Here is a 21,999-nt window from a genome sequence, read left to right as displayed (position 1 = left end):
CTCTTGATACTGCTGTGGCAACAAGACTGGGTGCCTGGCAAGGTCCGCAACCTGTGGTTAAGCACTTTGTGTGAAACGCATCTGCTGAACAGTGTGGATCCCTCGTGTGTCATGTTTTTTAACCATTGATTCTACAATAAACAAACAAATTTTTCTTCATCTCTGGATGTGCCGCTTCTTCTCTTTGTTGCATCTCCTGTATCATGTCCACAATCTCTGACCATCGCTTGTCTTGTATCATGTCTGCAGTCTCTGAGAAGGACCCTGGAGCTTGGAGAGGACAATCTGACTAAGTCCTGCACAGTGCACCTGAGAGGAGGTCAGTGAACTTGCCGCCAGACCAGTCTGAAGGGGAAAGCCTTCACATAGGGACACCTGTTCCACTGAAACTGCTGCAAGCTCCTTTAACAACTTGTTATTTTAAAGTGGAACTTCAGTCTGAAAATTAAGTCCTGCTAAATGACCCCTGGCCCCTTTTGCAATTAAAGCTATGTAAAACAATAAAAAAAAGTGTCTATACTGTTTAAAATCCAGTAATACACTGTCTCACCCTGCTCTGCACATGCTCAGTTGCTCTCTATTTTTAAGCACTGCCAAATTTGTAGAGGCAGATCTACTGACAGCCATAAAGCAGAAATACACCCTCTTATACTTTACAGCCAAGTAAGTGAGTAATGCAGAGTTCAGGGGTTTGTAATAAGTGAGGCAGGGTTCAGGGGTCAGTAGTATGTGAGACAGAGTTCAGGGGTCAGTAGTATGTGAGGCAGAGTTCAGGGGTCAGTAGTGAGTGATGCAGAGTTCAGGGGTCAGTAGTATGTGAGGCAGAGTTCAGGGGTCAGTAGTGAGTGATGCAGAGTTCAGGGGTCAGTAGTGAGTGATGCAGAGTTCAGGGGTCAGTAGTGAGTGATGCAGAGTTCAGGGGTCAGTAGTATGTGAGGCAGAGTTCAGGGGTCAGTAGTGAGTGATGCAGAGTTCAGGGGTCAGTAGTAAGTGAGGCAGAGTTCAGAGAGTTCAGAGGTCAGGCAGAGTTCAGGGGTCAGTAATAAGTGGGGGAGAGTTCAGGGGTCAGTAGTTAAGTGAGGCTGAGTTCAGGGGTCAGTAGTAAGTAAGGCAGAGTTCAGGGGTCAGTAGTAAGTAAGGCAGAGTTCAGGGGTCAGTAATAAGTGGGTGAGAGTTCAGGGGTCAGTAATAAGTGGGGGAGAGTTCAGGGGTCAGTAATAAGTGGGGGAGAGTTCAGAGGTCAGTAGTAAGTGAGGCAGAGTTCAGGGGTCAGTAATAAGAGGGGGAGATTTCAGGGTTCAGTAATAATTGGGGGAGAGTTCAGAGGTCAGTAGTAAGTGAGGCAGAGTTCAGGGGTCAGTAATAAGTGGGTGAGAGTTCAGGGGTCAGTAATAGGTTAGGGAGAGTTCAGAGGTCAGTAGTAAGTGAGGCTGAGTTCAGAGGTCAGTAATAAGTGAGGAAGAGTTCAGAGAGTTCAGAGGTGAGGCAGCGTTCAGGGGTCAGTAGTAAGTGAGGTGAAGTTCAGGGGTCAGTAATAAATGGGGGAGAGTTCAGAGGTCAGTAGTAAGTTAGGTGGAGTTCAGGGGTCAGTAGTGAGGTTGAGTGCAGGGGTCAGTAATAAATGGGGGAGAGTTCAGGGGTCAGTAGTAAGTGAGGTGGAGTCCAGGGGTCAGTAGTGGGGTGGAGTCCAGGCGTCAGTAGTGGGGTGGAGTCCAGGGGTCAGTAGTGAGGTGGAGTCCAGGGGTCAGCAGTAAGTGAGGTGAAGTTCAGAGGTCAGTAATAATAAACAATCAGCTTGGCTTTCAGACTAATGCTCTGCAGTTTTCCCTCACAATGGGTGTAGTGCAGTGTACCCGCGGTTTTCGTGTGGGTTAGCTGCACTTTACCATAGACTTCTATTATGTGCCACCAAAACCGCCTTTATATGTTTTATTTTCAAAAAGCGCAGAAAAAACGAGCGATATAATAGAAGTCTATGGCAAAGTGCTGCTAAATGAAATGTAAATCATACGGCATCAGTGTGAATGCATTCTACTGGGGAGAGTGAATACCAAAAGCATATTTTATGGGTACAGAAAGGCTTTTGTTTTATTTAACCATGCCCTTTAAGCCCCTCCCACTGTTAACACAATTTGGCCACACCCACCATTTGGGATGCACAACCTAATGCAATAGGCTGCACCCACCTATGCCCACAGTACTTTGTTTTCTATCACTAGATGTTCTCAGTCTGATAGCCAGTATGATTTTCAGTCCACCTTCTCTGAGCCCAGGTGATGCCAGAGCTGCTATAAATTGTGTACTCGTCTATCTGTCTAGTGTCCATCTTTAATTGCCATAACAGACATTATTGCCCATCGTGAGAAATGAAGATAACAGCCCTTTGTATGAAAGTAGCGTTTATTATGAAAAATAATGCACTTGTTCTAGATTAGTACATTGGGTCTAAACTTTCATGTTTGGTGTTATTACCTGTAAAGGGCTTCACGCATGACTGTCTTTCTCCGGAGGCGCAGCATTTCTCCCCCATCTTGCAGTCTGAATCCCGGCTGCAGTTTACAGAATGACATTGGAGGGAGCCAGACTTACTGCCATCATTCCTGGGACAAACCCCCGCCGGCTCTACAGGAAGAAATAAACACAGCACTCTGGGAATCCTTGATCATGCATTTTATATTTATTTGTAAAGCAAAGATAGTAGGGGTTCATTTACTAAAACTGGAGAGTGCAAAATCTGGTGCAATCTTGCATAGAAACCAATTAGCTTCCAGGTTTTTTTTTTGTCATAGCTTAATTGAACAAGCTGAAGTTAGAAGCTGATTGACTACCGTGGACAGCTGCACCAGATTTTGCGCTCTCCAGTTTTAGTTAATCAACTCCTATAAATCGATTAAGAAAAAAAAATCAATGCAAAAACAAATTTGTTTTTTAATATCCACTTGCTTGAATAAAATAATTGTTTTTCTTCTAATAAAACATCCACTGGAAATGCTTGAATAAAAGTGGATTAAAAAATGTCTACCGTAAATACACGAATAAAAACGTAGGTGCCTAAAGCAGTAATAAACCCAAAAGCAATAATTTATTATATTGCAGTTTACCAATTCTTAGATATGATGGCTGCATTATTTATGTTTTACCTTCAAAGTGTCTTAAAAATAACCACTGTAAATGCTTGACTAAAAGATACTTTTAATTAAACGAATAAATAAATAAAAAATTGACCCAAAAACCAATATAAACTCCCTTTTTACTCCTAACGCTGCGTTCATAATTGCGTTAACCCAAGCACTGGTATTACTTTGACACCAACAATCTCTTAAAAAAAAAAACATGGAAAAACGCGTTGTTAAAATACTAGGCAGACCATTAACAGTCTTGGGGGTTATTTACTAAAACTGGAGTATGGAAAATCTGGTGCAGCTCTTCATAGAAACCAATCAGCTTCCAGGTTATATTGTCAAAGCTTAATTGAACAAGCTGAAGTTAGAAGCTGATTGGCTACCATGACAGTTTTAGTAAATCCTCCCCTTTGATATCTGATGAGCAACAATTTACACAATAGGTGGTACCTGGTTCCGGGTTCCAGCAGGTCCTCCCACATATTTTGCAGCACTTCTTTGTCCCGGGACAATCACTGTCACTGGTACAGTCATAGGTGGGCTCTGGACGGCATTTGGCTTTTATGTCTGGACATCGTCCGGCTCTGACTGTGGGAAAGAACAGAGTGGGTGGTCAGTGATGGCTCCCTATGTTAAAGTTCTTAGAAGGTTCACAGTGCTTTACCTCTGTCCGGGGGCACGCACACCAGGCCACAGTTGATGCAACAGCATTTCTTGGAGTCAGTACACTGGCTGTCATTGTGACATTGGGAAGGACCGGGCTTGGCATAGATACAGATGGATGAATCGAAGGCTGGACATACAGGAATCAGATCTGGAGGTGGAGGCGGTGCTGCAAGATATTAGATTCCAGAAATAGTTACCAACTTAGATTAGCATTGCTCAACCTTTTTTCAGTTGTGGGACCCTTTAAAAGTCTGCAAAACATGGAGGCAACCCAACCTAAAAATCTAAAGAAAGCCTAGGATAAGGCACACAACCATCTTGATGGAATTAACTACACATCAGAGGTCCCCCATCACATCAGAGCCCCCCACCCCCATAATATCAGAAGTCCCCCCATCACATCAGTGAACCACCTATACATCAGAGTCCCTACTTCATATCAGATGTCCACCCATCATGTCAGAGGCCCACATCACACCAGAGACCCCCCATCACAGCTGCCCTTTAGAGGCCCCCAATCACATCAGAGGTTCCCCCCTGTCAGGGCTGGGCTCAGCCCTTCCTTCTCAAAGCTGGCCGCTCAGCTGTCAGCTAATTTCCAGCTCCTTTCTCTTCACAGTGACTCACCTGTTGATGATATCCTGCTCGTCAGTCCTGCTTACTTTAGCCATCCAGCCCAGATGATCTCTGCCTTTGCCTTGGTCACATCTCTAGAGACGCTCTCCTGTGTTCCTGTTAAAGATTTGCTTGGCTGACATTCCTTCTGGCTCCAAATCCTGCTTGCTGTTCTACTACGCTCATCTCTGGCTCCCTGACATTTTGGCTTGTCTGACTATCCGTTCCGGGTTCCTGAACTCTGGCTAATGTTTTGACTACATTTACTCTGTTTACCTTTTTATTATTATTATTATTATTAAACAAGTGTGATTTAACTGTACTTCTGTCTCATTCAGATTCATGGTTTCTGACAGTAGGCGAAGGCCATGAATTCAGAAGATGCAGTCAATCCACTTGGTAATATTTTTCCAGATTGGATGAGCAGGATCACCGCATGGATCAGTTTGCCATGGCGTTACAAATGCTCCTGAGTTGCACGGCTCACCTGGAATCTCCCACTCTGGCTGCTCCGGTACAACCTGTGTTGCAGGCCGTCCATGCTGCTGCTCCAGTCTGTGTGCAGGCACCCGCCGTGAGTATTACCTCTATAAGAGGTATGTCTGGTTCCGCTCCACTTCCCCAGGGATTTGGGGGTGATCCAGTCCAATGCAGAGGGTTTCTCAATCAGGTTGAGATATACTTTGAGATGCTGCCCCAGGCGTTTCCCAAGGACAGCAGGAAAGTAGGTTTTGTGATATCTTTGCTTTCTGAGAGAGCCTTTGCCTGGGCAAACCCTCTATGGGAGACGCAAAAACCTGTCTTGAGTAACGTAGCCTCCCTGACGGTTTTCCCGAGTGTGACTCGGGGTTACATTTCAGCACCATTAGCGGTAACCCCGAGCCACACTCGGGATTACATTGCAGGATCCTGGTGCGGTTTTACTTACTTTGTCCCCAGGATCCTGTGATGTCCCCCGCTGTGTCTGCGGGCTCTGTCTCCTCCGAAGCCTCTCTGTGCCAGGCTCTGTTCCCTGCAAGCATCGCGACGCACGGCGGCGGAGCCTGGCGGCACATTAAAAAAAAAGTAAAAATCATAACACATACAGTACTGTAATCTTACAGAATACAGTACTGTATGAAATTATTTCACATTTCTTTTGTCCCCAGTGCTTTGGCCCATGCCCTGCATGCAGTTTTATATGATATATACTGTTCTTTCTGCCTGGAAACTGGAGATTGTCCATAGCAACCAAAAAGTGTCCCTTTACGTCAAAAGTGGCTTTAGACCAGCTAGAAAACAGCGATAGTAAATTAGAACACTTGCAGAATTGAGCGATAGTGAATCGTGGGGAAATGTATTTTATTATTATTATATTATTTTTTTTTAATTATTTATATTTATTCATTATATTATAATTTATGTTTTTGTGTTTCAAAATTCATCATACCCAGGATATCTACTAGACTATTGTTTGGACAGATTTAAGTGTGTTATTGTTAAGAATTACAGGCCTACAATATAAAACGCCAAATTTCCATGCAAAATAATTGTACCGATTTCAGCACGTAAAATCCGAAATAATCATACTGCCAGGGAGGCTAGAGTTTGTTCCTTCTTTTAAAAGGGTTCCCGCACGCTCCGCTTCTGCTGCCAAGTGCCTCATGTCCATCAGAGTACGAGAACTGTTGCTGATTATGCCATTGAATTCAGTACTCTGGCAGCAGAGGTTGCTTGGAACAATGAGGCCCTCGTGGCTGCTTTTTCTCATGGTCTCTTGGATACCATAAAGGATGAGATAGCAGCCTGAGATATACCCACCGAGTTGGAGAAGTTGATCAGGTTTGCCATCCTCATAGACTCCAGACTCAGAGAAAGACTTCCTTTTAAGGAGCGCTTGCGGAAGCCTCCTGTACATTTGTCTCCGAACTTTGCAGACCCACCCTTGCCTCCCTCACCTCCCATGCCTCCTGGTACTGAGTCGGTCTGTGAAGATGAACCCATGCACTCGGGCTTCACGCGCCTCTCTGCGGAGAGAGAACACCCGAACCTTGAGGTCCTGTCATGGACAGACCTTAGGTGGCGTTGTTTCATTCCCAGTTATCCAGGAGGATAAGCCCCTGGTATTGGTTACCCTTTCTTGGGCTGAGTCATCCGCCGAGGTACAGGCTCTAATCGACTCTGGGGCTGCAGTCCTGTTCATTGATGCTGCCTTTGTATCGAAGCACTCGATTCCGCTGCAGCTGCGTGACACTCCATTTGCCATTGAGGCTCTTGACGGGAGACCTCTACAGCCTGCCAATGTGACTCATGAGACTCATGTTCCGTTGTCCATGGCCATAGGGGCTCTTCACCAAGAGATAATCCAATTCCAAGTCATTTCCTCACCTAAGTTTCCGCTGGTTATTGGTTATCCTTGGTTACAGAGGCACAACCCCTCTTTTGATTGGCTCCGTGCTGAGGTTCTCTCCTGGTTGCCACAATGCAGTAAGTCATGCTTCCAGAAGGTAGTCAAGGTCATGTGCACCTCTTCACTCTCCTCCCTCCTGGAGGAGTACCACGATGTTAGCGATGTCTTTGACAAAGGTCCAGCCGGTACTTTGCCTCCACATTGGTTGTATGATTGCGCAATTGACCATCAACCTGGTGCCATACCCCCTCGTGGCCGGGTTTACCCTTTGTCGGTCTTGGAGGATAGGGCCATGGAGGAGTATGTTGCAGACGCACTTTCTTGAGGTTTCATCCGCAAATCCTCGTCTCCTGCTGGTGTTGGTTTCTTCTTTGTGAAGAAGAAGAGTGGTGAACCTTGTATTGATTATAGGGGTCTCAATTGTTTTGCGAATAAAAATGCCTAACCGATTCCGTTGATTACGGAGTTATTTGAATGCCTCAAGGGAGCAACGGTTTTCACAAAGCTTGATTTGAGAGGGGCATACAATCTTGTGAGGATTAAGGAGGGCGACGAGTGGAAAACTGCGTTTAATACCAGAACAGGCCATTATGAGTACCTCGTAATGCCTTTTGGCCTTTGTAACACCCCGGCAGTTTTTTCAGGAATTTATTCAACAATATTTATTCAACAATATTTGTTGCAGTTATGTGTGGTGGTTTATCTTAACGATATCCTCATAGTTTCCAAGTCCCTGGAGAGCCACCACACAGATGTCTGACAGGGGTCCGTCACACAGTATATCGTCTATGTTTCTTTGATGTTCACTAATCTTTCCAATGAGTATTGTTGTGGAAAATTTTATGTTAATGTATTGTCATAAGAGTCTCCCAGTGTCTGTCCTCTCACAGCCCGCTCTGAAGAGCTGACTGGGGCAGACTGACGCTGGTTGAGACCAGTTAGGTAGTGGAAAACTTCCTGGTGTTTGGAGAGAGGTGTTTGTGGAGAGAGGACATGTCCGCCAGCAAAGGGCCCCTGTGCAATGCACAGAACGATCATCTGGTGGGGGGGTGTTCACTCTGCAAAGACATTATCGGTTTAGCGGTTGTTTGCTCTTGTCACCCCTGGTATGCCTGATCAACATGTTTGGGGTGCCATGACGTACACCTGCAGATAATCTCCCATCCACGAGGAACTCTAGTCATCATCATTTGGTTAGCTGATTGTTGTATTTTCCTGTGTTGAAAGTCATGTCTTTATTTGGTCATGCCCTTATATGTTCATTTCCTGTGAGGTCACAAGCTTTGTAAGAGGTGTTTGGCTGTTGGAAGCACAACCCTCGAGTTTTGGGACTTCCTGTTATGTTAATAAAGGGACTCACTCAGACAGCTGAAGGAGGCTGGCTGGCAGAGCTATGTTGGAGCTAGTAACGTAATCATGTGTTGTGTCTATTTGTGAGGATGGGGCACACACCAGAGGATGGCATACGATCAAAAGGTGAGATGCATTTATATCATTAGACGAAATTGTTATTATTATTAGAAACAAGAGATTTGGCTGTGTGCTCTGTTTGCAGCCAAATTTCGCAGTCAGCTTGGCGAGCCAGAACGTAGGAGTGAACAGAACCTCCTTCAGAATCGGATCATTAAGATGTGCTGGGGAGGGTCTGCTTCGCGAAAAGAACAAATTTTTCATATTTTGAAATAATGCTGGAAGTTTGATCGTATGTCTGGTGTGTGTGTGTGTGCCTGTGTGTGTGTGTGTGATTTGTATCTCGAATGTATGTGTAAGTAACTGTATGTTGTGTAGTTGTGTAATAAGTATATGAGAAATAGAAATGTATGATCATTCGCAGCCTGCAATGTGTGTGTGTTCTGAGCAGTTTTGTAAGTAGCTGAATCTGTTTGTAAAGATGCCATGAGTTTTACCGGGGGAGGGGGGGGCCAAGCAATGGTGAAAGTTGGCTACTTCCTGTTGACAATAGAAAGGTTTTGTTTTGAGATGAAAAGAACAGGGAAGCATTCATTGTCTGTATTTCTCAATGTCTTGTTCCTGTGAAAGCTGATGTGAACTGAGTTTAAGGAGAGGGTATGTGGCAGCCGTGTGCTTGTGTGTTTTAATGTGGTCTTTTTGTCATCGGCCATCTTGCTGTGGTCCAGATTTCATCTACCATGTGTTCCTAAGTTGTGCTTTTTCGTAACTTTAACACTTTTAAATGTTTGTCTAAGTGTTCATTTAGTATCTCAATGTGTAATTTTTGGTGTATGCAGGAAAATGGTTTTTGTCTGCTATTTACTTTTGTTGTTGTCTGCTATTTCCTTTTGTTGTTGTCTACCATGTGACTGCGGTCGGTCATTTTCTATTCCTTTGTGTGTGAACTTTGAAATGTTTATCCATCTTTGTATTGGATTTGGCGGGAAAATGCGCCATTTTGTTGCGGTCTGGCTTTTGTTGGAGTCACCATGTGGATCGGCAGCCATTTTGAAGACCTGTGGGCCTTCCTACAGGAGAAGCTGCTCCATCTTGTATTCCTTTGTGTGTGCAAAGCCATGTGTTATAAGCTACAATCTGGCTTCTAGGCACCATTTTGTGAATTCTATTTTTGTACTGTTTACATACTTTTCAGGGAAACTATTGCGTTTTCTGTATTGAATATTGGTTTTAAGTTGAAATGCCTGTCGCATATCCAAGTGCCCATGCATTGTTGGGACATCACAATAGGAGCTGTTTACACCCGGGGGGGGGGGTCTCAGGTTTCTACTTAATAGCATGGGGGGAGTTCTAACTCTCAGAGTCAAATATTGTGTTGTATTTGCGACAAAAGTGTATTGTTTAAGACTTTTTATTTCATGTTTTATGTAACTTTGGCGTTTTGCATATATTACATAATTGCATGGTTGGTGGGGTTGGGTGGAGACACCAGTCCATCCAGTTCGGCCTGAGTGGGTGTGGGTGTGTGTCTGCTGTTGTCTCTGTGCATTGTTCTCATTGAGACAGTGATGGGAGTAAGTCACACATGTGCAAGTCACAAGCAAGTCTCAAGTCTTAACCTTCAAGTCACAAGCAAGTCCCAAGTTACTGTGGCGAAAAGCAAGCAAGTCAAGTCGAGTCCCTGTTAGAAGTCAAGCAAGTCAAGTCAAGTCATTTATTTTGGTCAAGTCACAAATTAAGTCAAAATACTGATCTACCCCGAAGCCGGGACTCAGGGGGAGCTTTCTTTTGTGTGTGTGTGTGTGTGTGTGGGGGGGGCTTTTGCCTAGGCCAAGACACAGCACTGGTGGTGCCAAGTCATTGCATGTCAAATAGCCCAAATCAAAGTCAAGTCGCAAGTCATTAGTGACAAGTCAAAGTCAAGTTGAGTCATTTATTTAATTTTGTCAAGCAAGTCGCAAGTCCTCAAACAGGTGACTCGAGTCCCCCACCTCTGCATTGAGATGCTCATATTTGTTTAGAGGTACCCATGTGGCGCCATCGGTTTGCGCAGGGCTCCACACATGCATCGCATGCTTACGTCTGTCCCTAACCTCAGGGAGCCCGCAGTCCGGGGTCCCCAGTTTGCATTCATTTACTGGGGCCAATTTTGGACAGAGGCCAATTGGCCTGCCAGCATGTCTTTGGAGTGTGGGAGGAAACCGGAGTGCCCGGAGGAGACCCACGCAGGCGCAGGAAGGACATGCAGAGACCGGGCGGGTGGTGTTATGGTTGGGATTCAAGCCAGCGGCCCTTTTTGCTGCTGGGCAGGGGTGCTAACCACTACACCACTGTGCCACCCAATATTGTTTAGTTAAATATGCCTATATTTCAGTATAGGCCCTAATTGATATAGCCTAAAGTGTTTGTCTGGGGATAAGTGTTAAAATTGGTGTCTCAATTGATGCCTCAATTGTATAGTCAGTTTTTGTAGGAAGAAATCCTGGTTTGTCTTGTCATTTGTTAATGTCGGCCATTTTTCTGTAGTCCGGGTTTCATTCACCATTTTGCTGTGGACCGATTTTCGATTGCTGCAACTGCCTTTTTTGTTTCTGCTGATTTTAGTCTTGAGTGAAATATCTCTGGTTTTGTACTGAATTCCATTTCCAGTAGAATCATTTAGGTTTTTTATTAAGAAATCTCGATTTTGGCGGGATCAACAACTAAATTTCATGTGTTAATGGCGCCATTTTGTTTGTGGCTTGCAGTGGAAGGGAAAAGACTTTGGTTGAACTCCTTCAGCCGTCTTTTTGCAGGAGTTTCACTTTTTGGCTTTTGTTACATTGTTGTGTGGTATTTCAGTCTCAAAACTTGTGGTTTGACTTCCCAGGGGATATGTGAGTCAAGGGGGATTCCCTCCCATTTACAATATGGGGGCTTATTCCACCCACCCCTGGACAAAAGTTTTTATTTGTTGATGTTAGCCATAGATTTTTTTAATGTCTTGATAGACAAAATATGAAGCTATTCAAGGCTTCCCCTTGGCAAAAGTGCTCTGTGTATATTCGTCTGGCGACGCAGTGTACGTCGAACAGCACAATGCGCTTGTGTATGCATACACTGTGAGGGGTAGAGACATAATTCGGGGGGTGATCTGTGGTTGTTGGCGAATCATTTGGCATAGTTAATAGTTTGGTTGTTAAAAGAGTGGTACTCTGTAGTTCTGTGCCAAAAGTGTTGGGACAACAAGCCATAGAGTTGATGCCTCGTTTTAGTGTTTCTAGTTGAGTGACTAATAGTGGTTGTAGTCCGTAAATCCACCGTGTAAGAAGACACCAGGCGGTGGTCTCCGAAATTGGAGCAAGGGTTTCCCTGGACGCAGGGATAAGACGATAAGCCGCTTTGAATCGCCATGGACAATGGCAGTCGGTGCAAGGGAAGGAATGCAAGGCTTCCCACAGTCAAACGGATGCACAAGAGCATGGAGTCTAGTTCTGAGGAAAAGGCCATTAAACCCCAGAAAGATTGACATAGGTGGTCCAAGGATACTATTTTGGGTATCCCTCTCGAGTTGATGTTGCGCGACTGCGGCTTCAGAAATCTGTAATGTTGAGTGAGTTGATGGATGCGTAGTACACATTTGTGTGATTAAAAATACACAGGCCTGTTTTTGAACTTTGTGAGGCATTTCGAAATGCTCTCGTGTCTTTCAAGTTGTATTCTTTTTCTATCGCTAAAAGAGTGAAGGCAGCATTCCATCTGGTCGTTTTTATTTTTTTTTCATTTTCGTTTTTGGAAACTATGAAATATCTCCCCCACATTTGTATCTAAATGTTTGTCTTTGTTTCATTGTTTGTATGTGGTAACAAGATGTTTGAACCTACCGCAACAGCCCTCTTGCGTGTCGCGGCTGTTGTATTTTAGAAACAAAAAAAAACGTGAAAGTAAGATTTACAGAGGGTTTAGTTATTATCGGTTTTGTGGAATGTCAGTGACAATTTACCAATGTACATGAATGTTGTATTGTTTACCATTCTTTGAAGGATAGAGTTAATAACTTTTGTTTATAAGTATATATAAGCATTTCTCATTTCTCTGACACCGATGCTGATTCTGATCTGTGAATATCAATATAGCAGCACTACTTCGCATGAAATGGCCCTGAAGAAAGGACTCTACATAGGTCCAGAAACGCCTTTTTATGCAATTGCTAATGATGATGTCTGCGCCACATATTTTATATTAACTACTTCAGATCCGCGCTATAGCCGAATGACGGCTACAGCATGGATCTGCTTAGCCTGGAGAATGTCTATTGACATCCTCCCCTTTCAAAGCTGGCCACGTCCCCGTGCAGACCGCGCGTGTCGTGCGCTGTGATCACCCGAGTCAATGAGACTCGGGTGATCACAGATCGGAGTAAGGGGTCGATCCCGACCCCTTATCACGTGATCGGCTGTCAGCCAATGACAGCTGATCACGTGATGTAAACAGAGGATCGGTAATCGTTTTTTTTTTCTTCTCACGCTGACAGCACCAATCAGTGCCCACCAGTACATCAGTGCCACCTATCAATGCCCATGAGTGCCACCTATCAATGCCCACCAATGGTGCCAATCAGTGCCTCATCAGTGCCACCTAGCAGTGCTGCCTAGCAGTGTAGCCTACTAGTGCCGATCAGTGCCCATCACTGCCACCCATCAGTGCCACCTATTAGTGCCCTTCAGTGCCACCTATCAATTCCCTTCAGTGCCACCCATCAGTGCCACCCATCAGTGCCACATCTCAGTGCCCACCAGTGCCACCTCATCAGTGCCCACCAGTGCTGCCTATTAGTGCCCATCAGTGCCGCATTATCAGTGCTCATCAATGCCGCCTTATCAGTGCCCATCAATGCAGCCTATTGGTGCCCATCAGTGCAGCCTATCAGTGCCTCATCAGCGTACATCAATGAAGGAGAAAAATTACCTGTTTGCAAAATTTATTAACAAAATATAAAACGATTTTATATATTTTTTTTTTAAATCGGTCTTTTTACATTTTTTTAACAAAAAAATAAAAAACCCAGAGGTGATCAAATGCCACCAAAAGAAAGCTCTATTTGTTGGAAAAAAAATGATAAAACTGTAATTTGGGTACAGTATTATATGACCGCACAATGGTCATTCAAAGAGTGACAGTGCTTAAAGTTGAAAATTGGTCTGGACAGGAGGAGGGTTTAGGTGCCCAGTAAGCAAGTGGTTAATAAATCTCTATTTTCTAAAAATTTGCTGATCAGTTGCCCTTTAAGTCCCTTAGTATTTCCTTGGGGGGTACTCCATATATAATATTGTCTAAATTGGGATGTTGGCAGGCCCGGATTTACTCCCTTTGCCGCCCCAAGGCCGGGTCCTTCAATGCTGCCCCCCCCACACACACACACACCACGTCCTTTATCGATGACTTCTACAATAGATCAATTAAAAACATATCTCCATACACGAGAACACTGAAAATAACTGGCTTTAATTGTAGACTAAAAATACTTCAGGGTAAGCGCGCGAGGGGTAAGGATTTTTCGCAGGCAAATTTTCAAGGCAATGGCTGGTGTTAGTGCTTCAATCATCCCCGGCACCATGGTTGTTATGGTGTCAGGATAATTGAAACACATTATTTCTATCATTACATTGTAATATAAACTGAAATAGTTCAACTCACCATAATGCAGAATCATTGGGAGCCCTGAGCGTGTCACTTGCCACCATCTCTTGTCACTGCCAGATGGGGATGTCACTTGCCACTATGCCTGCCACCAGATGGGGATGTCACTTGCCACTATGCCTGCCACCAGATGGAGATGTCACTTGTCACTATGCCTGCCACCAGATGGGGATGTCACTTGCTACGCTGCCTGCCACCAGATGGGGATGTCACTTGCCACGCTGCCTGCCACCAGATGGGGATGTCACTTGCCACGCTGCCTGCCACCAGATGGGGATGTCACTTGCCACCATGCCTGCCACCAGATGGGGATGTCACTTGCCACGCTGCCTGCCACCAGATGGAGATGTCACTTGCCACGCTGCCTGCCACCAGATGGAGATGTCACTTGCCACCATGCCTGCCACCAGATGGGGATGTCACTTGCCACGCTGCCTGCCACCAGATGGGGATGTCCCTTGCCACGCTGCCTGCCACCAGATGGGGATGTCCCTTGCCACGCTGCCTGCCACCAGATGGGGATGTCCCTTGCCACGGTGCCTGCCACCAGATGGGGATGTCCCTTGCCACGCTGCCTGCCACCAGATGGGGATGTCACTTGCCACGCTGCCTGCCACCAGATGGGGGTGTCACTTGCCACTATGCCTGCCACCAGATGGGGGTGTCACTTGCCACTATGCCTGCCACCAGATGGGGATGTCACTTGCCACGCTGCCTGCCACCAGATGGGGGTGTCACTTGCCACTATGCCTGCCACCAGATGGGGATGTCGCTTGCCACTATGCCTGCCACCAGATGGGGGTGTCACTTGCCACCATGCCTGCCACCAGATGGGGGTGTCACTTGCCACTATGCCTGCCACCAGATGGGGATGTCACTTGCCACTATGCCTGCCACCAGATGGGGATGTCACTTTCCACTATGCCTGCCACCAGATGGGGATGTCACTTGCCACTATGCCTGCCACCAGATGGGGATGTCACTTGCCACCAGATTGGGATGTCCCTTGCCATGCTGCCTGCTATCAGAAGGAGGAGGGCGGAACAGCGGTGCGGGCAATGAGAGATGTCATCTCTCTCCCCCGCCGCCGCACCGCTGACATTGCTAGCTACCCTCGATTTTTTTAAAAATGGCGCCGGGCGGCGCAATCACGCTACTGCGCATGCGCCACCCGGCCGAGCGCTTACGAGCTTTCCCGAGCCCGGCCGGCTTCGGAACGGCGCATGCGCTGTTGCGTGGTCGGCTCGCGGGCGCGGCCATCTTTTCTATGGGCACTGGTGCCCATAACAGACTTTAATGTGCAGCACGAAAGGGGGGGCGGCCGCGAAGTCGCTGCAGGAGCGGCGCCGCCCCTACACCACTGCCGCCCCGAGGCCTGGCCTCGTTGGCCTTGCAAATCCGGCCCTGGATGTTGGCAACCTGTGGGTCTTCTCGGTTGGATTTCTGTAAAAGAAAATGTTCCATTGTATTCCATTTAAGAAGTTGCCCACTTCTAAGGAACTGGCTTCCATTTTTACTCGGGAGATCTTTTGCTTACATGGGCTACCCAAGGTGATTGTCTCAAAAAGGGGTAGTCAGTTTGTGTCCTGGTTCTGGCGAGCCTTTTGTGCACAGTTGGGAATTCAGCTTGCTTTCTCCTCTGCGTATCACCCGCAGTCTAATGGGGCTGTAGAACTAGCCAATCAGTCCTTGGAGCAATTCCTATGTCGCTATATTTCTGACATTATAACAACTGGTCAGACCTCTCACCGTGGGCGGAGTTTGCTCACAATAGTGCCTTGAATTCTGCTTCCCGATTGTCTCCATTTATGGCGAACTATGGTTTCCAACCTTCCATGTTGCCTGACTTGTTTGTTCTGCAGAGTATTCCTGCATTAGAGGAGTATCCCTGTGGTCTTCGTTCCACTTGGGCACAAGTCCAGGAGGCTTTGCGACATGCTAATGATAGATACAGACTCCATGCTGACCGCAGACGTCTGCTTGTGCCTTCCTACCAGGTTGGGGACAGGGTCTCGCTGTCATCTCGCAACCTCAGACTTTGTGTTCCCTCTCTGAAGTTCGCACCTTGCTTTATTGGGCCTTTCTGTATTCTTCGCAGGATTAACCCAGTGGCTTACGCATTAGACCTTCCTTCTAATATGCTTATCTCGAATGTATTTCATGTCTCCTTATTAAAACCTTTGGTCTGCAACCGCTTTACCACCTCGGTGGCTCATCCTCACCCTGTACAGGTTGAGAACCATGAGGAGTATGAAGTACAGTCCATTGTTGACTCCCGTAGGTTCCGTGGGCGCATACAGTACCTGGTGCATTGGAAAGGGTACGGTCGGGAGGAACGCTCCTGGGTCTCATCCTCGGACATACATGCCCCTGTCCTCCTCCATGATTTCCATAGACGTTTTCCCCTCAAGCCTGGTGGTCCTCTGAGGGGGAGGGGATGGGCTTAGCCCTTCCTTCTCAAAGCTGGCCGCTCGGCTGTCGGCTAACTGCCAGCTCCTTTCTCTCCACAGTGAATCACATGTTGATGAAAGTCTGTCCTGTCTACTTAAGCCGTCCAGCCCAGATGATATCTGCCTTCGCCTTGGTCCCATCTCTAGTGACGCTCTCCTGTGTTCCTGTTAAAGACTTGCTTGGCTGACATTCCTTCTGGCTCCAGATCCTGCTTGCTGTTCTACTACGCTCATCTCTGGCTCCCTGATGTTTTGGCTTGTCTAACTATCCGTTCCGGTTCCTGAACCCTGGCTATGTTTTGACTATGTTTACTCTGTTTACCTTTTTATTATTATTATTATTATTAAACAAGTGTGATTTAACTGTACTTCTGTCTCAGTCTGATTCATGGTTTCTGACACCCCCATCACATTAGAGGTTCCCCCCATCACATCAGAGGCCCCCTCCTTTACATCAGAGGCCCCCCATTACATTAGTGGTCCTCCATCACATCAGGGCCCCCATGACACCAGAGGTCCCCCATCACTTCAGAGGCCCCCCATCACATCAGAGGTCCCCCCATCCAATCAGAGTCCCCCTTCACATCAGAGGTCCCCCCATCTAATCAGAGGTCCCCCCATCTAATCAGAGGCCCCCATCCAATCAGAGGTCCCCCATCACATTAGAGGTCCCCCATCACATCATAACCCCCCATCACACAAGAGACCCCCCCATCACATCTCCCCTTTAAGAGGCCCCCAATCACATCAGAGGTCCCCCATCACATCAGAGGTCCCCCATAACATCAGAGGTCACCAATCACATCAGAGGCCCCCATCACACCAGAGGTTCCCCCCCAATCACACCAGAGGTCCCCCCATCACACCAGAGGTCCCCCCATCACACCAGAGGTCCCCCATCACACCAGAGGGCCCCCATCACACCAGAGGGCCCCTATCACACCAGAGGTCTCTATCACACCAGAGGTCCCCATCACATCAGAGGTCCCACATGACATCAGAGTACCACCTATACATCAGAATCCCTCCTTCACATCAGATGTCCCCCATATTGTCAGACGCCAACATCACACCAGAGACCCCCCATCATAGCTCCCCCTTTAGAGGCCCCCAATCACATCAGAGGTCCCCCATCACATTAGAGCCCCACCTTAACATCAAAGGTCCTCCATCACATCAGAGGTTCCTGAACACATCACAGCCCTCCTTCGTGTAGCTAGGTGCTTGGCCAGAGACCAGGGTTGCCAACTGTCTGTAAATTTACAGACAGTTCATAAATGTGGGGTGAGTCACAGACCGTAAATTGATTTACAGTCCGTAAATGTCAGTTTCAGGCACCTGCCATCAGTAGAGAAATGTGGCCTCAACCCGGCATGGGAAGTTCTGAAGCCAGCAGGGCTCGGCTGCACTCAGCAGGGCTCAGATTGGGGGGCAGGCCAGTGCGTATGTGCAGTGGTGTCATTCTACAAAGTCCAAAGGAGACTGTCAGTGGAGGCGGAGGAGGAGCCTGGAGACAGTGGAGGAGTCAAGAGCAGGTCAGCGGGAGCACTGCCAGCCAAGCTTGCCACTATGCACTGGACTGGACTGGAGACAGTGGAGAGAGGAGTTAAGAGCAGGTCAGCGGGAGATTCACCAGGCCCGCCACCATGCAGCATTTCAGGGATCGAGAAGAGGGCTGTCATGTACTCTCTGCTTGTTTTGCTACTGTACATAGGTAGCTTAGTCCACAATGCTGGACAATCTCTAATCATCATGTTCACAGCCTTTAATCATCTCCTGTACTATGTCCACAGTCTCTATTCATCTACTGTACCATGTCCGCAGTCTCTAACCATCTCCTGTGTCATGTCCGCAGCCTCTATCGACCTCCTGTACCATGTCCACAGCCTCTAACCATCTCCTGTACCATGTCCAGAGCCTCTAACCATCCTCTGTACCATGTCGACAGCCCCTAACCATCTCCTGTACCATGTCCGCAGCCTCTATCCATCTCCTGTAATATGTCCGTTGCCTCTAACCCTCTCCTGTACCATGTCCTAAGCCTCTATTCATCTCTCCAGTGCACCTGTGAGGAGGTCAGTGAACTCGCCGACAGGTCAGTCTGAAGGGGAAACCCTTCACATGGGGACACCTGTTCCACTGAAACTGCTGCAAGCTCCTTTAACAAATTGTTATATTAAAGTGGAACTTCAGTCTGAAAATTAAGTCCTGCTAAATGACCCCTGGCCCCTTTTGCGGGTTTAGCTATGTAAAACAAAAATAAGTGTCTATACTGTTTAAAATCCAGTAATACACTGTCTCACCCTGCTCTGCAAATTCTCAGTTGCTCTCTATTTTTAAGCACTGACAAATTTATAGAGGCAGATCTGCTGACAGCCTTAAAGCAGAAATAAACCCTCTTATACTTTACAGCTAAGGAAGATGCTTCTGTTAGATCTGCAACTGCAATGGTGCTGCACCTCTGATCCACTATGACACCAGCCATTTGATGGTTTGACAGTTTGGTTAAGGACACAAGCATATATAACAGTTAGCAATCCTGGCATTTCAGGAATGTAACTGCTTTTTGAAGCCGTTAAACTGATGGGCTTAGTTCTGCTCTATGATTTCCAGCTGTTCAGGGGCTCTATGCTTCAGCAAAATGGCCGCCTCCAGCAAGAAGAAACAGGAACAATGCTGGAGCCAATTTACAGCACACATTCATTTTGGTAGCATAGTTATAGTGATAGTAAAGTCTCGTTTTTTTAAAATGAAAAATAACAAACATGTTATACTTACCTGCCTTGTGTAGTGGCTTTGCACGGAGCAGCCCGATCCTCCTCTTCTCGGGCTGCTCCTGGCCCCTCCCTCCTGTTGAGTGCCCCCACATCCAGCAGCTTGTTATGGGGGCAGCTGTGCCAAAACACAGCTCCCTGTGTCCATTCAGACACGGAGCTGCAGCCCGGCCCTGCCCCGCCCCCTTTATATTTTTATTGGCTGACTGACTTTGATTGACCTCAATGGGAGCCAATGGCGATGCGCTGCTGTCTCTGCCAATGAGGAGAGTCCTGGACGGCCGAGACATTCCTACAACATCGCTGGAGCTTAGGTAAGTATTAGGGGGGCTGCTGCACACAGAAGGCTTTTTAACTTAATGCATAGAATGCATTAAGATAAAAAACCTTCTGCCTTTACAACCATTTTAAACATATTGCTAAAAGCACTAGCTACAGGTTTATAGCTTAAATATTGATATTTGCACTTAAAAAAAACATTTTATGTACTTTTTTGAAATGTCAGTAAAAGAATATGGCTGTCAGTAAACGTCATGATTATTGTCAGTAAAAACAGAGAGACAGAGAGTGATTTTGTATACATTGCTGCAGTGCTTTCTGTATCTGCATTGGATTTCAGGATGAATGGGTTAACACTACCTCACCTCCATCCACCAGGTAGAGCTTGCAAGCAGAAGGAGGAGCTCAAGATACTTTAATGTTGGGAGCAGTGAACCATGGGATATGTAGTTGGAGACAACTTTTGTGAGGATTAGAAAGGGCTGCATTTTCCGATGCTGAAAACTCTTAATTCTCTTTCTTTGCTGAGAGGTGACCAAGGTGTGCATATCGCTACTCCTGTGTGCCTATCATTCTGCCACAAGCCTGCCACCTGAGGCAGAGATCGGAGCGCTGCTAACCGGGGTGCTAAGGATTGGAGTTGCCCCAGGCAAACCAGGAAGAGAGCTGGCACCTGAACAGCAAGACCAACACAGCTTTATCATTGGAATTGCTGAGAGGACACTGTTGCCGTTAACCTGTTGCTGCTAGCAGAGGCTGAGTACATAGGGACTGACCATCTAACTAGTAGCATTGTTTACTGCATGCAGACTGCATGCATACTAGAACTGTACTCATGTGCACCACCATAAAGGCTGGGCCCCAGCGCTAGCCGGCTGAACAACTAAGCTAAGGACTGCTCACTCAGATGGCTGCTTTACAAGAACTGTGCCTGTCATCTATAATTAGAGGTACCTCTTAAACCACTTGCCAACCATATCACTTACATGTACGGCAGCAAGGCTGCTCCGCTGCGCTGGATTACATACTAGGTACGTGATCTGGCACTTCCAGGTAGGTAAGATGACCTGGCTGTGCTATTATTATACACAGCAGATGCTGATCAGCAGTTGTCGATCTTTGGTAAGACACACAGGACAGAGCTCTGTCCATGTAAACAAGGCAGAACTCTGTCTTGGCAGTGGGGAAGTTATGGATTTTCTTTCTCCACAAAGCAGGGAATAAAATGTATTACTTCCCTTATCAAAAGCAGCACACATAGTACACCAAAACACTGTTTACTCACACATTTAACCCTATAATAGCCCTAGCTGTTTAACCCCTTCCCAGCCAGTGTCATTAGTACAGTGACAGTGTATATTGTTAGCACTGATCACTGTATTAGTGTCACTGGTTCCCAAAAAGTGTCAAAAGTGTCAGTTAGGGTATAAGGCACTGATCGCCGCCCATACTAGTAAAAACTAAATGAATAAATAACAATTCATATGGAATGCCCTCTAAAGTGGTTATAGCCTTATGTTTACAGAGGAGTTGTCGCAGTATTGATTAACATTGCTGTTATTGTTTTTTTAATGCCATTAGAGAGGTATGGGTGGAGCTGCCCCAGTATTAGAGTATACAAAAGTAGTGTATAAAAACGTGCTAGTGTCAAGCACTACCCCTTAAATAAATAATGTGCTAAGAGAAAATTATATTGAAACTGATGAATCAGAGCCCAATGAATATGTATGATTCTGTGAAACAAACAATAAGTGGAAGAAAATAAATGGCAGTGATGATGTAAATCGCATCTTATTCTCATATAAAGCCTGGGTTCACCCAATGTGATTTTAAAGTGCAGTAGTGTCCAGTAAATTTCATATATGCAAAAAGTACTGTGCAGCAACATACATGGATATGAAAATGAATAAAGATAAAAATAAAAACGATTCAATGATTTTTCGATTTTTATCTTTATTTATTTTCATGTCCCTGTATGTTGCTGCACAGTACTTTTTGCACATATGAAATTTTGTTTGCTGGACACTATCACACTTTGAAATCACTTTGGATGAACCCAGGCTTTATATGAGAATAAAATGTAATGCCTGCCATTTATTTTCTTCCATTTATTATTTGTTTCACAGAATAATACATATTAATTGGGCTCTGATTCACCAACTGCAATATAATTTTTTCTTACTTAGGACATTAGTTAAAGGTGTAGTGCATGACCCTAACACATTTTTTATATACTATCTTGTATACACTAATACTGGGGTAGCGCCACCCATACCTCTCTTTATGTATATTTTCTATATTTTCCACCTCTGGTGGGGAATGGGGGTAAGGCAGCAGCCACATTCTAGGTCCTAAGCATGGAATCTAATATTCATTCATTTTTCTAGTGCCATTGCCTGTTGCTGATTTGTGGATTACCATGTTTACTTTAATTTAGCTGCATAGAACTCCATAGCCTTGTGAACATATAGGGGTTGATTTACTAAAGGCAAGGCAGTTGCTCTCTGCATGTGCAGTTGCTCCATTGCTTAGTAAATGAGGTAATGCTTCACTTTACAAAGAATACCCAATCACACGCAAGGAAAAAAAAAGCATTTTTGCTTGCACTTGATTGG

The 21,999-nt window shown here is 45.9% G+C and overlaps 1 protein-coding gene across 4 annotated transcripts in view; it reads right to left on the bottom strand.

Annotated features, from left to right (window-relative positions):
• LOC141139099 (uncharacterized) overlaps window positions 1-21,999 on the bottom strand; it is a 64,837-nt gene that overhangs the window by 33,451 nt on the left and 9,387 nt on the right. For all 4 annotated transcript variants that reach the window (XM_073624912.1, XM_073624911.1, XM_073624910.1 and 1 more), the window contains exons 2-4: window positions 3,787-3,954; window positions 3,573-3,710; window positions 2,473-2,622 (exon numbers count right to left, since the gene is read on the bottom strand). In XM_073624912.1, the coding sequence (XP_073481013.1) occupies window positions 2,473-2,622; window positions 3,573-3,710; window positions 3,787-3,954 (456 nt within the window). The remainder of the gene's footprint in view (window positions 1-2,472; window positions 2,623-3,572; window positions 3,711-3,786; window positions 3,955-21,999) is intronic.

The sequence above is a fragment of the Aquarana catesbeiana genome, linkage group LG04 (assembly GCF_042186555.1).
Source record: "Aquarana catesbeiana isolate 2022-GZ linkage group LG04, ASM4218655v1, whole genome shotgun sequence".
NCBI classification, from domain to species: Eukaryota; Metazoa; Chordata; class Amphibia; order Anura; family Ranidae; genus Aquarana; species Aquarana catesbeiana.
Note: the sequence above shows the minus strand (reverse complement) of the source record. Positions and strands in the feature narration are given on the sequence as shown.